At 51.8% G+C, this 15,909-nt stretch overlaps 3 protein-coding genes across 5 annotated transcripts; 1 reads left to right on the top strand and 2 right to left on the bottom strand.

Annotated features, from left to right (window-relative positions):
• Window positions 1–694: 694 nt before the first annotated feature.
• TMEM205 (transmembrane protein 205) lies at window positions 695–7,151 on the top strand. Its single transcript, XM_071750074.1, has 3 exons — window positions 695–953; window positions 1,065–1,228; window positions 1,467–7,151. The coding sequence occupies exons 1-3, from the start codon at window positions 824–826 to the stop codon at window positions 1,764–1,766; spliced, it is 594 nt and encodes a 197-aa protein (XP_071606175.1). The 5' UTR covers window positions 695–823; the 3' UTR covers window positions 1,767–7,151.
• On the bottom strand, window positions 2,736–10,708 carry TTC4 (tetratricopeptide repeat domain 4). Of its 3 annotated transcripts, none has more exons than XM_071750072.1 (10): window positions 10,551–10,708; window positions 9,018–9,135; window positions 8,733–8,894; window positions 8,454–8,531; window positions 7,534–7,658; window positions 7,164–7,250; window positions 6,097–6,314; window positions 4,865–4,946; window positions 3,781–3,863; window positions 2,736–2,904 (listed from the first exon to the last, which is right to left on the bottom strand). In XM_071750072.1, the coding sequence occupies exons 1-10, from the start codon at window positions 10,581–10,583 to the stop codon at window positions 2,805–2,807; spliced, it is 1,086 nt and encodes a 361-aa protein (XP_071606173.1). In that variant the 5' UTR covers window positions 10,584–10,708; the 3' UTR covers window positions 2,736–2,804. The 3 variants fall into 3 exon arrangements, with proteins under 3 accessions (XP_071606173.1, XP_071606174.1, XP_071606172.1); XM_071750073.1 differs by lacking the exon at window positions 10,551–10,708 and adding an exon at window positions 9,750–9,857; XM_071750071.1 differs by lacking the exon at window positions 10,551–10,708 and adding an exon at window positions 9,274–9,408.
• A 395-nt stretch (window positions 10,709–11,103) lies between these two features.
• Window positions 11,104–14,280, bottom strand: PARS2 (prolyl-tRNA synthetase 2, mitochondrial). The gene is made up of 2 exons (XM_071750066.1): window positions 13,724–14,280; window positions 11,104–11,989 (listed from the first exon to the last, which is right to left on the bottom strand). The coding sequence occupies exons 1-2, from the start codon at window positions 14,249–14,251 to the stop codon at window positions 11,105–11,107; spliced, it is 1,413 nt and encodes a 470-aa protein (XP_071606167.1). The 5' UTR covers window positions 14,252–14,280; the 3' UTR covers window position 11,104.
• Window positions 14,281–15,909: the final 1,629 nt, after the last annotated feature.

Here is a 15,909-nt window from a genome sequence, read left to right as displayed (position 1 = left end):
AAAAAAAAAACAACAAAAAACCCTCCCCAGTTTTCCTGTACCCCTCAAGTACTGCAAGGTGGCTCTGAGGTCAGTTTGGAGCCTTCTCCAAGCTGAACAGGCACCTTCTGCAGTACCTGATGCTGCCATCAAGAGAAGGCTTCAAGGATTTCACAGATGCCTAAATAAATACATTGGAAATTATATATAAAACCACAACCTGTATTTATCTATTTTGCAGGGGGAGTGGGATGTAATTTGATGGCAGTGCCTCTCCCAAGGCTCTCTCTGCTGTAATTTACACCCCAGGACAGCCGGGGAGGGGAGGAGGAGGAATAAAGCAGGCAGCAGAATTGATGGGCTGCTCCCAAATTTTGTTTTAATTAATTTCCAAAGCACTCCTTGTAGCAGAGCGGGCAACTCCCTCAAAGCCTCCCCCCCCCCCCAAACACCTCTTCCCTTGCTCTTGTGCTTGTGCCAGCGTGGGGGCCTGGGCAGCAAGGTGACTCTGGAGCTGGACCTGGTTCTTCCAGCCCCCAGGGCTTTTTGGTTAAAGTGTGCAGAAGGTGTTGCTGTTTTGAAACATGGGGACCTCCCCTTGGCCAAGAGGCCTCTTTGATGGTCACTGCGTGGGCAGGCATTATTTGTCAGGGCTTTTCCTTCTCCCCTTCTATTGACTTTTTGCTTGGTCCTCCTGCCAGGGGTCAGCCAGGGCTTTGGCTGGACTTTGCTGAAAGTCCACCTGTAACAGCTGGTTCTGGGTGCTGCCACTCTGCCCTGCCCCTAAGATATAAGGGGACTGAGAGCAGGTTGAGCAGGTGTGTGGTGACAGGGCTGGGGTGACATGGAGGAGCCTGTCCCCAGCCAGGACACCATGCTGAGGGACACAGAGCCCTCCAACACCATCAAGCTGCTGCACCTGCTTTTCCTCTCCACCTCCTGGGGAATGCAGATCTGGGTGACCTTCGTGGCTGGTAGGTTTGAGATCCACGCGTGAGACTCTCTGCTTGGGGTGGAGTGGGGGGGAAAAAAGCACAGGGGGAGGGGGCTTTTCCTCAGGACCTACCCACTTTTCCCTCTTGCAGGGTTTGTGATGGGCACCCACCTCCCTCGCCACACCTTCGGCTTGATCCAGCGCAAGCTCTTCCCCTACTACTTCCACATCCTCTCGGCTTGTGCCTTCCTCAACCTGACCCTCTTTGCCATGCACCACCCCAGCGAGGTGCTCAGAAAGGAGCAAACAACCCAGGTAGCCTCCTGCTTGAAAAGCCAAGCTGCCCCCCACCCAAACCCCTCCCTCCACAGGGCTTGGCTTACCTCCAGCGAGGCTGCTTGGCAAACGATGGCAGAGCCCACGCGTGGCTCTGGTTAAAAGCAACCAGTGAGCCCTCAGATTGCAGCCAGATTTTACTGTGAGAAGGGGCTGGGGGAGAAATTCAATCCACCACGGGTACAAGATGCTCACTGTGGGTGTTGCTCCCCTGCAGATCATCATCTTCTTTGTTTGCGTCGCTGCTTCGGTGCTGAACACGCAGTGGTTTGGGAGGGTCACCTCTGAGATGGTGGCAGACATGCACCTCATAGAGAGCAGCCAGGGCCTGGGCCAGGAGGTTGGGCTGTTGGCTAGCAAGTCCCACAGGCAGCTGTGTGCCTCCAACCCCAAGTACCAGCAGCTGTGCCAGCAGTTCAGCCTCTACCACACTCTGTCCTCCATCTGCAACCTCTGCTGCATCGCCTGCAATGGCCTGAGCCTGTACCACCTGGCTGCCCAGCTCTCTGCCCTCTGAGAGCAGGACACAGGCCAGAAACTCTGGGAGAAGGGAACCATCCTGCTGCCTGGCTGTAAACTTCAGAGATTAATTTTCAGCATCCTCAGTTCGTGCCTGGTGCAGAAATATGGGAATGGTGAAGAGAAATCCAGCTCTGGAGTAAGAAAAGTCCTCCGTGACCCAAGCAGAAGCATTTCTGGCTGAACAGCTTCTTAGTGCTCTGTGCACCAGATGTGTCTAACAGGGCCATGTCTTTCTGCAACCCCAGAGAGATTGCAGAAGAGAGAGAAACGAGAGCTTTAGAATTACTTTTAATTAAATGCTGACATAGAGAAGCACAGAAGACCTTTTATGTTGGCTTTACCAGTCAGTGTGATGGATAAGGTTACGTTTGGTTTTAGGACGACCCACGTCATCTTCTTGGAGTATTTAATGAGGTGAGAAAAAAATATTGTCTCATTTATTAGGCAGAAGTCAGTCTCCTTAAAATAGACACATTTATTTCCAGGTGATCAGTAAGGTAGCAAAAGGGGCAGTTAAACACAGGGCTCTGAACAAAGAGCTCTGCTTTACCCTGGCCAGCAGCAGAGTCAAGTGGTGAAAAAAACAGCAGCTGCTTAATCCCAGGCAGGAACCTGAGAGCATCCATCCTGCTGCAACAGGCAGGGATTGCCCCAGAGCACTGCTGTTCAACCCCAGCAACTACAGCCCACCTCGGAGGCAATCAGGGATTTTTCACAGGTACCTAAGTACCTTCCCAGCTGCTGTTGCTTCAAACTGCAGCCAGTGTTTGGCACTGCTTCAGGTTCCTTGCAAAATCCCATGCAGCCTATCATAGAGGAGGCCTCCTGCAAGCCAGCTGGATGTCTTTTTAAACAATTAATCCCCTCTTGTAAGCCCTTCATTCTCCTCTGCTGTTTTCCTGGAAGTTTCCCCGTGTGCCAAGATTATTTCTCCCCTGAAGTGCTCAGGGTGGTTTTTGTTCAAGCAGAAGTTTGCAGCCTGGGATAACAAACTGCAGCCTCTCACATGGACTCCTCATTACCTTCTGGCTCATTACAGTCGATGAACCTTCTTGCCCAAGAAGTATTTCTTAGAGAAAGCAGATTGCTTTACAAATGCCAGAACAGTTGGGGTCCCAGCCTTTACAAAATACCTGCAAAGATTAAAAGGAGTCTTTTGGCTTCTTTGTAGCTGGCCAAGTGAGTGACTTCCACCCAGACTGACCTCCCCCAGGCCACTGACAGGGTTTTTTTTACTGATGAGCAGAGCCTTTTGTAGCTGCACAGATCTGAGGAGGAACGTTTATCAATCAGCTCTTCTCCCAGCAGCTATTTTTAATTCAAACAGTGGTTATCCTCCCTCTATAAGGAGGTTTCTTTCACAAACTGCTTTTATAGACTGAAATATGAAGGTTAATGCACACTGCTGAGTTTTATGGAGACAGTTCAGCCAGCAGAGCCCTCAGCAGTGGCCCTGGAGCCCTGCTCCCACTGTGACAGCCTCAGCCACCAGCTATGAGATGGTGCAGGGTAATAGCACAGACATTTTATGCTAAGTTTTTGGCTTTACAAACAGCAAATTCTTCTCTCTGAATAACTGCACAACACTTTAAGGTCAGTTTCAGAGTGAAATTGTGCTGCATGCTGTGCTGAGGCTGCTCCCACAGCATTATTAACAGTGAGCACATTGTTAACCTTCCACATGCTCCCTTTATATGCTGCTGCTTGTTTTTTAATTTTTAAGTAGCTCTGTGTAGATGGGATCTGAAACAGCCCTTCTGTGTAAGCCCAACTCCCCATTTCCATCCAATCCTGAAAAGAGCTGTTCATTTTTTGGGAAAAAAAAACCCTAAACAGGTAAGTCACTAAAGCCAGGCACAAAATTCACAATGCTTCACATCTTCAGAAGTTAGGACTACTAAAATCCAAGAGTTAGGAATGTCAGATCAGAGAACAAACTGCACTCAAAGCCCAAAGCTTGTACTTTTTGCCTTTGTGCTCTCTCTGGACATGAATAGGTACAGCCTCACCTTTGGTGTTGCAGCACTTGCAGCAATGTGTGTTCTGGGTTTAGCTCATACATTTCTGCTCTTTCTTCATCTTCAAAATAAAGCTGAAAAAAATTGGGAAGGTTATTAAATATTTAAGGTAGGCAAACTACCAAGCTGTTGCAGGTCCTGTTGCAGCACACCAGATACTTATTACAGGTTTACTAAACTTCTGTACCTTGAACTGACTGTGCTGGATACTAATTTCCCTAATGCAGAAACTGCTTTGTGTAGATGCCAGCTCTTCCCTGTATAAACCAGTTTAGCTTCTTATGGCAGTGGCAGACAGAAGGCAAAAAACACCCTGGCTGTTGCTGTGCCTTACAGGGAAGCATTCCAAGTCTAAGGGCTGCTTTTTAACGGGTGAAATGCAGCAGCAGGATGAGCTAAACTGAACAGATTTAAGAGAGATTCAACTCCAGCAGCTGTGCCTTAGACTGTATGTGCACACACAGACACAACCCAAGGTTTTAATCAGGTAAAGTACACAGCCACTGTCCTTTTGGACCTGTCTGCTCACTGCAGTAAGGGCTGAGCTGTTGCCAGGTTGGAAAATTAAACGCGTCTACGTACAACTTCTGAAAAGTTCTCCAGACCTGCTGCAATTCCACCTCTGCTAAAGTCTCAACAGAAATATATTGTTTTGGTGGGACTCAGTGTTTAAGCATCTCAAGTTGGTTGTGAAAATAACATTTTTTTTTACTGTTTTTTCATGCGTATTGAGCAATTTCATAACAATGCAGTTATAAAACCAGACAACCGACCAGCCTGATGGTCTCAATTTTAATTATAATTTCAAAGATGGGAATCTAAGCAGTATCTATGAATACAATGTAAATGGCAGACCAAAAAGCTTCAATTTTCATTGTGTCCACGTCAGCACATCTGGAAAATGTTATTTATGTAATGACTGTAGGTCTCCAAATCCTTATTTTTCATCTGCATCTGACAGAAGTGTAACCATGCCACTGTTTTCATAAACTCAAAGCCATTTAATCTCACTCCAGAAAACAAAAAACAACCCCCAACACAACCACCCTGAAGAAACAGAAGTCAAACTTCTCACCTCAAGATTGCTGGGAAGGTATTTTCTTTCTAAATCCCAAGGAGGCAACTCAGCAAACATCACCATTAAGTGATCAATAAACCTAAAAGCCAAAATACACTTGGTTAGCTTAGATGAAGTCTTCAGCTTCAATAATTTGTACAGTGTCCTTTGAACAATGGTAAAAATACATTAGCAGATTAGACAAAAGGCTTGAAAGTAATTTAGATCACTTTTAAGTTCTTCCCTTCAACTCAGCACCTTCCCAATGAGACCAAAGCCCTGCTGTAACCCAGGCCATTGTTTTAAAATTTGAGCAGCACAACAGCAAATTATTTTTAAATTCTTATTTTCACATTGAAAAAGATGTCAACATAAACACCCTGCATTTTGTCTAAAATTGATTTTGCTGCTCCATGGTCCCACCAGCACCATGCTTCATCAGATCAGAGTGCTGAGAATCTGTTTGTATGTCAGAGGACTGTTTACTTTGGTCCTTCAGGAAGAGCTGATGTCCCATTTATTTTAAGAACCTATTTGCACTTCCTTTAGTCGTGAGAAGGTGTAGCAAACTCAGCTGTGTAAGAACCACAACTTCACTGATCTGCCTGCACTGTAATTTTACATCCTATCTTCCCACAAGAAAGTTACAAATCCCAAGTTTAATGCTGGAAGATAAGAAACTGAAGCCAACATCAGGAAAAGTGGAATTCCCACCTTGCCAGTGACTTGCTCATAGCCTGAAAGCTCTCAGGCACTTTCAGCCAGGCCTACTTTAAGCCCAACAGAAAACTATTAGGCCATTTGTGGTTATGAAAGAACCCTTTTAGAAGATTTTTTAATAATTTTTAAGTTCAATCCTCCTTTCAAGACCCCATATTTGGAGGGCTTTGAGACAGCACTTTGATGAACCTCTAAAACCACACATATTGGTGTCACTGGCCACTGCTCAAAGCTTGCACTGCAAACCCCCTTAATCACACCCTGGCTGGATAGGATGTGTTTCCCTGTGCTATAAATTTGTGTGACATCAAGATTTTGCCCTGATTATTTTAAAGCAGCATTTGGAAGTCACAGAAAAAACTCAGGTCGGGAAGGGCTTCAGGAGGTGACCCAGAGCAACCTCCCGTGCAAAAATCAGGGTGAGCTGTGAAATGAGGAATTCTGGAGCTGCTGCAGGGTTTCACTTGCTGTCTGCTCTCATCTACTCCAGCATCTCCTTTGTGCAAGAACCTTGCTGACTCAGCATTTACCGGGAGTTCTCATGAAAAGCTGCAATGAAGTCTGTTTGCTCGTGCTCAGGGTACAGAAAGAGGACAGGCCAGTTCAGGCTGCCCTCAGCATCCAAGTGCACCTTTGCCCCTGTGGCATTCTCAGAGTGGAAGCCATCTAAGGATATCTCAGCCAGGCCATCTGATATTTCCTCTTCTTCATTTAAAGAAGGCTCGAGGACCAGCTTGATATTTCTTTCCTGGAGGGGAAGAAGGAAAAAAGAGAAAAATCCAAACACCACACCAAAAGCCACACAGGCACAGTGGGGAGAGTAAGAGCAAAAAGTAAGCAGGCAGGAAAATCATAAATTGTGTCATTAATAAGTCAGCTCTTAAATATGCCATCAAAAGCCTTCCTACAGCAGACTCAGGTGACTGCTCTTCCCAGTAGAATCCAGCAGCTCTGCCAGACATCCCCACTGAAGAGATGAGGAATGGTGGGAATCCAGGAGTCTACATGTCAAGAGAGGAGCCTGAGAACATGTGGGGAAAAGGATGCACCTGAAATCCTGTTCTTTGGAACTTAGCAGGCTTAACTTCAGGGTGCAACTACACACATCAACTTCCAGAACTCTCAAGAAAACTCACTCTTTGGAAAGAAAGCTGCAGAAGAAGGGATTGGATTTACCCAATAGCCAAAAATATTCTAACACAGCCCAACATGGGCTGAGGAAGGAGAGGATCCAGGATTGAGCCTTTCCTCCACCCTGCTGGATGGTTATTCCATCCTTACACTGAAGGAATGCCCATTAATAGCAAATAAAAGAAATTTCATTGAGCCAGTGTGATGCTATAGCCCAGCAGCCACAGACAGCCCTCTTGGATGCTCAGTCCACCTCCTCACACTGAGATTTTTGCATTAGTTGTTACCTGAAACATGAAAACCTGGAAGCTGGGGCTAAAGCCACACAGATAAGGAGAATCATTCATTTTTTTGGCTCTAGCTCTCAAAAGCCAGTGTATGAGAATAACCTCCTACAGAAAAATGAGAGAGCTCAAAACCCAACCAAACAACAAAACAAAGCACCCAACCCCCCTCACTGACCCACCTTTATTGCTGCAAGCAAGATCTCCTTTTGACACTGCTTTTTCTTCTCCATTGCCTTTGCTTTCCTCGCATCCCGCTCCTCAGCTCGCTGTAAAAAAAGGTTGCACCCTGGTCACACACAGCAAGTCAATGCCCAACACCCTGCCAGAGAGGGGAGAAAACAGCTGAGACCTCCAGAAGCTCCCCCCCACCAGCTCTCTCCCCCACACACCTCAACACACCCTCCACAAAGCCACTACTCATTTCTGTTGGGGACTGTTGTATCACACACAAACTTGGAGCACGCTTCAACCAAAGAGCCCCAGAGTGCTGCTTGAGAGAAGTCAGGTGAGAGACAGGCATTGAAGTTGCTTGACTGCCTTGATATTTACCTTCAGTCTGTCAGCTTTAGCTCTTATTTCCACAAGCTTTTTCTCTTTTGAATCTATCTGCAAGCCCTCCTCACACCATGCTATTGCTTCGGAGAAATTCTTCAGCTCCAGGTGACACAGAGCTCCTGGAAGGATGAAGATTTTAAGTTTCTAGTACTGGAGTCAGTTTATAACTACTACACAAAGCAGTGGTTATGCAGACAGGGTTAGCCCTGGGGCTCTCAAGAGGCAGGGACAGCAGCACACACTGTGTTCTTGGGGGTTTATACTGAAGCTTAAACTTCCAGCAGGTCAGCTGAGAAGAAAACCTAAGATATTATTTCAGCAGTTCTTGTATTATCTGCTCATCCAATCACAGGAATTGGCAGAATGCTGCTAGAAGCAAAATGTTATTGTTTTAACTAACACACCTGTTTGTTTCATAAGGAAAAATAAAAGTGGCCATTTCCAGAGTGAGAAAGACTGGGTAAAGAAACCAAACCGAGCCCCACAAATTAGCACTGTGGAAAACAACAGAAGTTATGATGTGCTCTACAGAAATGCCTCCTTGACAAATACAGAAGGTGAAAAGCAAAGAGCAAAAAGATAGCATTTTGACCAAAAATCAAAAGCTCTAAAGCAGAGCTCTATTTGGGAGAGAAACAGCAAGAAGAAAACAAGGGAACAGATCTGCTTGAATTTTCTGAAGTGAATGATGCCGTTCTGTCCTTAAATGAAATAAGAAGATACACCCACAGTAATTTAAAGTTTATAAACACTGTTAATTAACAGACAGAAACAGGGAAACAAAGCAACTTCCAATGTCAGCCTGTGCCAGGGCTTAAAAGAATCACAGCACAGTAAGCAAACCAAACATGCACAAAGCTGTTCTGAAAGGATATTCCTTGTGCTCCAGGTGCTAACACACTCTTTAACTTTACCTCTAATGATTGCTTTGAGGTGGGTGGGCTTCAGCTTTTTTGCTTGGATGGCATCATTGAGAGCAGAACGGTAGTTACCTGGGAAGCAAGGAGAGCAGAAGGGTGGTTACCCCTCAGAACCTTTCATTCACACTTTAAATCCAACCAGATCCAAAGGTGACCACACAGCTTATATGGAGAGGTGTGTGGAGGAAGAAAGAGCAAACTAAAAGCCAGACCTGAAAGGGATGGGCACCCAGGGTTGGGTTGAGCCCCTTCCCATCCCACACATCCCCTCACCCAGGTGGAACTGTGCAGCTCCCCGGTTTGTGTGCAGCACAGCGCTCAGCTCTGGCTCCTCACACTTCTTCTTCAGCCCCTCGGTGTAGGCAATGACAGCTTTCCTGTAGTCCCTCTCCTTGAAGTACTCATTCCCTTCGTTTTTGTACATCCTGGCCAGCTCTGCGGGGCAAGAGCAGGGATTCAGATGGATGGGTGGGTGAGATGCCCGGCTCCCCACGGGCTCTCCCCGGGCCGGGCTGTACCGGGAGGACAGCAGAACCCCCCCATCCCCCGGCTGCCCACCTGCGGGGCTCTTTTCCTCGTCGAAGAGCAGAGACTGCAGGCAGGCCAGATCGGGCTGCCGAGCCGCATCGATCTCAGCCGGGCACTGCTTCATGAACATGGGGATGGCCTCCAGCTCCTGCAGAGACACAGACAGACAGACGGACGGACAGATAGAAAGATAAATAGATAGATAGATAGATAGATAGATACGGACACCCCAGCCCGCAGCACGGCCCTCGCACCGCAACGACACCCCCGGACTCCGCCGTCTCACCTGCTCCCAAGTGTCGGGGTTAAAAGCGGCTCGGTACCGCGACCCACTGCCGCCCGGACCGGATTCCGCCATGCTGCTACCCTCCGGACCGGACTCCGCCATGATGCTGCTCCGCCCCGCCCCCGGTCCCTCCCTCCCGCCCGCCCCTCTGCTCCTCCCGACCGCCCCCGGTTCTTCCCGACCGCCCCCCTGCTCCGCCCGCTCCCCCCTGATCCTCCCGACCACTCCCCGGTTCGTCCCGACCACCCCCCTGCTCCGCCTGTTCCCCCCGGTTCTTCCCCACCTCCCCCCGGTTCCATCCCACCACCCCCCGGTTCCTCCCGACCGCCCCCGGTTCTTCCCGGCCACTTCCCGGTTCGTCCCGACCACCCCCCTGCTCCGCCTGCTCCCCCCGGTTCTTCCCCACCTCCCCCCGGTTCGTCCCGGCCGCCCCTCCTCCCGTCCCGCCGGCTGCCAGCAGCAGGTTTGGGTGGCACCTCCGGTGGGGATGGCGGAGGGAGCTGACCCCGCCTTGGCCATGGAGGTGTTTGGCTCCTTCTCGGCTCTTCTGAGCCCCCACCGGAGCGCTGTGTCCTGCTCCGAAGTCCCCAAGACAGGAAGGACACAGAGCTCCCGGAATGAGTCCGGAGGAAAGGCGCTCAAAGGCTCAGGGGGCTGGAGCAGCTCCGGTGGAGCCGGGCTGAGAAGGTTGGGAGAAGAGAGGGAGGCTCCAAGGTGACCTTAGAGCAACTTTCCAGTATCTGCAGAGGGCCTACAGGAAAGCTGGGGAGGGCTTTTTGCACGGGCTTGTATTGATAAGATAAGGGGGGATGGTTTAAAAGTGGAAGAATGGGGACTTAGATGAAATATTAGGAGGAAATTCTTTATTATGAGGGTGGTGAGGCACTGGAATGAGTTCCTCAGGGAAATTGTGGCTGCCCCCTCCCTGGCAGTGTTCAAGGCCAGGTTGGATGGGGCTTTGAGCAATCTGGACAGGTGAGAGGTGTCCCTGCCCTGCAAGGGGGCTGGATCTAGAGGATCTTTAAGGACTCTGCCAACCCAAACCACTCGATGAAGGCCCAGGCGACCTCCACAGCTCCTGGAGCAGGATGTCACCACCCTCAAGGACAAGGTTACTGTAGCAAAAACACGACCAGGACATTTCTACCCCTCAGGCTTTCACATTTCCATGTTAATTTTTTTGCAAAGATTTTCTACCACCCTGAGGCCACATCCCCAAAACCACAGGGTCACCACCCAAGCCCAGCAGATCCAGGCATCTCACCAGCTGGACTGACCTGCAGGACTGGGATACAGATGCCTGGCACCATTCTTCACCTGAATTCCTGCAGCTTTGCAGCACTTGGGCACTCTGAAGGTGAACAAGGCTCCCAGTTCACTGCTTTCCTTTCATTTAAAAAGCTTTGCCTCCACCTTTGGGGAACCTGAGTGTCTCCAGAGAAGATGCAAATGGAGGAAATGCAAATGGATGCCTTCCTTTGCCTCTTAAAATCCCTCATGCTGACAACTCAGCACCTGAATAGGGGGGGGACAGTCCTCCTGTCCCCCTCCTGCAGCCTTGGCAGAGGCTGTGTTTGCCAGGGCAGAGGCTGCACCCCACAGCTGCATGAGGCTACATCTGCTGGCAAAAACATCTCAGGGGTGCCTGTGGCCAGAGAAGAAACGCTCCCAATCCTGTGGGGGACCATGAGCAGAGCCCATCTCAACCCCAGCACCCTGTGTGGTTGCTCTGAGGTGAACTGGATTGGGTTCTGCTGACCCAGAGCCACTGCTGCCAGGCTGGTGGGCCGGACACAGCGCGGCAGCGTTGAGAGACTCAGAGGTGGTCAGTTTAAAGGATTTGCACTTTACTCAACAACTCAATGACCCCTTCCTTGGTGAGGAACAAAACCTCACCAGTCTTCTGCTGCCAAACCTCAAAGACCGGAGGGTCCTCACAAACTTTCTTCCCAGCAATGACCACGTAAGGGTAACCCAGCTTCTGGGCGTCCTTCAGCCTCTTGCCGATGGTCAGCTGCGTCCTGTCATCCAGCACCGAGTCACCAGCCAGGTGGGGCAGTGCCTGGGACAGGCTGTCATACAGCTGCTCCAGCAGCACTGCTCCCTCCTCCTCCTCCTCCTTGCTGCCCTTTTTGGGGGGAATGAAGCAGAGCTGGTAGGGTGTGATGAGGCTGGGCCAACGGATGCTGTCCTCCACGGAGAGCACCTCGACGGCCGCCGCCAGGATGCGGCTGACGCCCAGGCCGTAGCACCCCATTTCAGCCAGCTGGGGCTTGTTCTCAGGGGAGTAGAAGACAGCCTTGCAGACAGAGGAGTACTTAGTGCCCAGATAAAACGTGTGCCCCACCTCGATCCCCCTGGTCTGGGTGAGTTTGGTCCCACAGGTGGGGCAGGACGAAAGCTCCTCCCGCAGGGTTTCCACGTTGGCGGCGAAATGTCCGTGGGGGCAGAGCACCAGCCGGTCCTCCCCGATCTCTGCTGGCACCTGGAACTCGTGGGACACGGTGCCCCCGATGCTGCCCGTGGCTGCACTCACTTTGACAAAAGGGAGGCCCAGGCGTTGGAAGAGGCTGCAGTAGGCACCACACACCAGGTGGTAGCTGTGCTGAGCTGCCTCCGGGGAGGTGTCGAAGCTGTACATGTCCTTCATGTAGAACTCCCGGCTGCGCAGCAACCCGAAGCGGGGCTTGGGCTCATCCCGAAACTTCCTGGTCACCTGTTGGGTGGGGAGTAGGATGAATAATTGGGTTTTAGCATCACTGAATTATCCGGGTTGGAAAGGACCTCTGAGAGCATCAAGTCCAACCCTTGATCCACTCCCGCTGCAGTTCCCAGCCCATGGCACTGAGTGCCACTTTCAGTCTCTTAAAAACCTCCACCCCCTCACTGGGCAGCCCATTCCAATGCCTCATCACCCTCTCTGGAAAGAATTTCTTCCTGATATCCAACCTAAACCTCCCCTGGCAGAGCTTAAGCCCATGGCCTCTTGTCTCAACAGCTTCCTGGGAGCAGAGCCCAACCCCCCCCTGGCTCCAACCTCCTCTCAGGGAGTTGTAGAGAGTGATGAGGTCTCCCCTGAGCCTCCTCTTCTCCAGCCTCAACACCCCCAGCTCCCTCAGATGTTCCTCTGGTTTTCTTGCAACCAGACATTGGAAGTTTGGCCAGATGAGGCCCCATTTCCTTTTTTTTGCCTGAGATATGTGAACCTGAGGCCTCACTGAACTCCTGGGGAAGAACAAAGGACAGAGGAGTGCAGTGACAAAGCAGTGAGCAAGGGCCCAGTGGCAGCAGGACAGTAGCACATGACAGGAAGGGGACCAACTCAAACCAGAATTCAAAGAAATCTTAATTGAAGAAATGAAGAAAGAGAGCATTCGACCTGGAGGCAGCAGAAGAGTGAAGAGTTTCAGCTGCAGATGGAACAAAAGATAAAATCAGAGGCAAGACAAGGAACCAATCACCTTGGGAGCTGTACCTTAGGCAGACTGGTTGGGTACCAGACCACAGGGACAGACTGTGAGGCACTAAAAGGTAAAACATGGGCAGGGCCCCTCTCCACAGGCATCCAGCTTGAGCTGACTCTGTGACAGAACCTGAGGGTCTGAACTTTACAGTCAGGGGCTAAGATTGGGTCCAGTCACACCAAGACCCCTCCCTGAGGAGCTCACAAAGCCTGTGCCTTGGGGCAGTCTGAAGCACAAACACAGGCTGGGAGGAGAATGGACTGAGAAGAACCCTGAGGCACTTTGGTTGATGAGAAGCTCCACAAGAGCCAGCAATGTGTGTGTGTGTGCAGCCAACTCTATCCTGGGCTGCATCAAAGCATGACCAGCAGGTTGAGGGAGGGGATTCTCCCCCTCTGCTGGGCTCTCGAGACCCCACCTGGAGCACTGTGTCCAGTTCTGGAGTCCCCAACACCTGAAGGACATGGAGCTGTTGGAGCAAGTCCAGAGGAGAGCTATGAGGATGATCAGAGAGCTGGAGCAGCTTTCCTATGAGGACAAGCTGAGAAAGTTGGGGTTTTTCAGTCTGGAGAAGTCTCTAGGGAGGCACCACAGCATCTGAAGGGGCTGCAGAAAAGCTGGGGAGGGGCTTTCCACGTGGGCACGGAGTGATAGGATGAGGGAGGACAGCTTCAAACTGAAAGGGGCAAGACTGAGATGAGATATCAGGAAATTATTTGCTGTGAGGGGGGTGGGTGAGACGCTGGCACGAGTTGCCAAGGGAAGCTGAGGCTGCCCCATCCCTGGAAGTCTTCAAGTCAAGGATGAGCCTTGGAGCAACCTGGCATGGTGGGAGGTGTCCCTGCCCACAGCAGGGGGGTTGGAGACAGATGATCTCGAAGGTCCTTTCCAACCCGAACCGGTCCACAATCCTATGAACCTTGCGACTCGGTGGGAAGAGTTTTTTTTCCCGGCATCTTTTTTTAAATTTTTTTTTTTTTATTTACCTGGTAGAGTCGCAGCGGCAGCTGCTTGTAGGAGAGGTGGGTGTGCGCGGCCACCAGCTGTGTCACCGCCTCCTCGTGTGTGGGTCCCAGGCAATATTCCTTCCCGTGCCGGTCCTCCAAGCGGAACAGCTCCGGGCCCATCCGCTCCCAGCGCCCGCTGGCCCGCCAGAGTTCCGCCGAGCAGAGGCTGGGCATGCTCAGCTTCTGTCCCCCCACAGCCCTCATCTCCTCATCCATCAGCCTCTCCAGCTTCTCCATGGCGCGGAGCCCGGGCGGCAGGTAGTGATAGCACCCGGGCCCGGCGGGATGGATCAGCCCCCCCTGCACCATCAGCCTCTGGCTGCGGCAGCTCGGCTCCCCGCCACCCCCCGCCGCCGCCGCCCCCGCGCCCGGCTGCAGGTTGAAAGGTTGGAAAAGCTGCGAAAGCAGCAGCCATTTGGCTTTGCCCGCGGAGCCGTGCCGGAGCCCGCAGCTCGGCCGCCGGCCGCTGGGACACCGCGCCCTCCATCTTCTTACCAGGGCCTGCATGGCCGGGACGCGCCGCACGCCACACTCTATGGTTCCGGCGGCGGCGGAAGAGCGCCCCCTGCCGGCGGGATGCGGGCAGTCCGCCCGGCCTGACCCTCGGGGGCTCCGCAGGGACCCCCCGCACCCCCGGGGATGGGTTGAGCTCCCCCGGGGTTGTTCTGAGCTCCCCGGGGTTGATCTGAGCTCCCCGGGGTTGTTCTGAGCTCCCCGGGGTTGGGTTGAGCTCCCTAGGGTTGATCTGAGCTCCCCCGGGGTTGTTCTGAGCTCCTCGGGGTTGGGTTGAGCTCCCCGGGGTTGTTCTGAGCTCCCCCGGGGTTGATTTGAGCTCCCTGGGGTTCATCTGAGCACCCTGGGATTGATCTGAGCTCCCTAGGGTTTATCTGAGCTCCCTAGGGTTGGGTTGAGCTCCTTGGGGTTGTTCTGAGCTCCTCGGGATTGATCTGAGCTCCCTGGGGTTTATCTGAGCTCCCCAGGGTTGGGTTGAGCCTCTTGGGGTTCATCTGAGCTCCCTGGGGTTGGGTTGAGCTTCTTGGGGTTCATCTGAGCTCCCCTGGGATTTATCTGCGATCCCCCGGGGTTGATCTGAGCTCCCCGGGTTTTATCTGAGCTCCCTGGGGTTGGGTTGAGCTTCTTGGGGTTGATCTGAGATCCCCCGGGGTTGATCTGAGCTCCCCGAGGTTGTTCTGAGCTCCCTGGGGTTGGGTTGAGCTCCCTGGGGTTGATCTGAGCTCCCTGGGGTTGATCTGAGCTCCCCAGGGCTGGGTTGAGTTCCTTGGGGTTGATCTGAACTCCAGGGTGGTATTTGGGTGCTGGGAGGGACCCCATCCATGGGTAGGGGAAGGTGATGGGTGGGCAGCAGTGGAGCAACAGCGTGGCTCACACCACAAGGCAATTTGTCCACTGCTTTTTTTAATTAGGTTTTGGGAAACTGGGGAGGTCCTGACAGCTCAGGAGCGGGGTACCCCCTCTGCAGAACCTGCTGCCACCCCAATGACTTGGAGGGACAGTGGCACTCCCTCCTCCTGCCCTGGGGGGAACTGAGCTTCATCATCTCAGACAGCTCCAGCCTCCCCTGGGGCACCCTGGTGTGCAGAGCTGGCTCACCTTGACCTCTGACTGCAGCATCCTCATCTTTCTTAACCCCCTGCTCCACCTCTTGCATCCAAGCTTTTCCATCTTCAGCTTTTGCTGACCAAAGAGCACGAGGAGTGGCTCCAGGAGGCACCACAGCCTCTCAGGGGCTGTCTTGAAGCACCCCATGGCGAGGGTTTCCTTGGCTTTTAAGGAAGCATTTGCCCCAGAAGAACTTGCAGGTCATGGTCCAAGTCCAACTTTATTGCTTTTTTCAGAGATTTCACCCAGCAGGAACGGTTCCTGCATGATATCTGTGTTCAAGCAATAATAAGAAATGGTAAACAGGGGGGACAGGACACGATGGGGCTGAATTCCCTCCTTGGGGCTGATGTTAACTGTATTCTGTGTTCCTGACCTCAAAATCTCCCTCCCACCCAACTGGAACAGAACCCAACAAGAGGCAGACCCAGCCAAGGGCCAGGTCCCCTCAGTCTTTGTGGGGCTGAGAGTTCATGGAAACCACCTCCACGCTTCACTTTTCAGCCTCCTGCCTCTTGCTCTGAAGACTTCAAACCTCTCTGTGA

This window comes from Heliangelus exortis, chromosome 8 (assembly GCF_036169615.1).
Source record: "Heliangelus exortis chromosome 8, bHelExo1.hap1, whole genome shotgun sequence".
NCBI classification, from domain to species: domain Eukaryota; kingdom Metazoa; phylum Chordata; class Aves; order Apodiformes; family Trochilidae; genus Heliangelus; species Heliangelus exortis.
The sequence above is the reverse complement of the archived record's forward strand: the minus strand, read 5'-3'. Positions and strand labels throughout refer to the sequence as shown.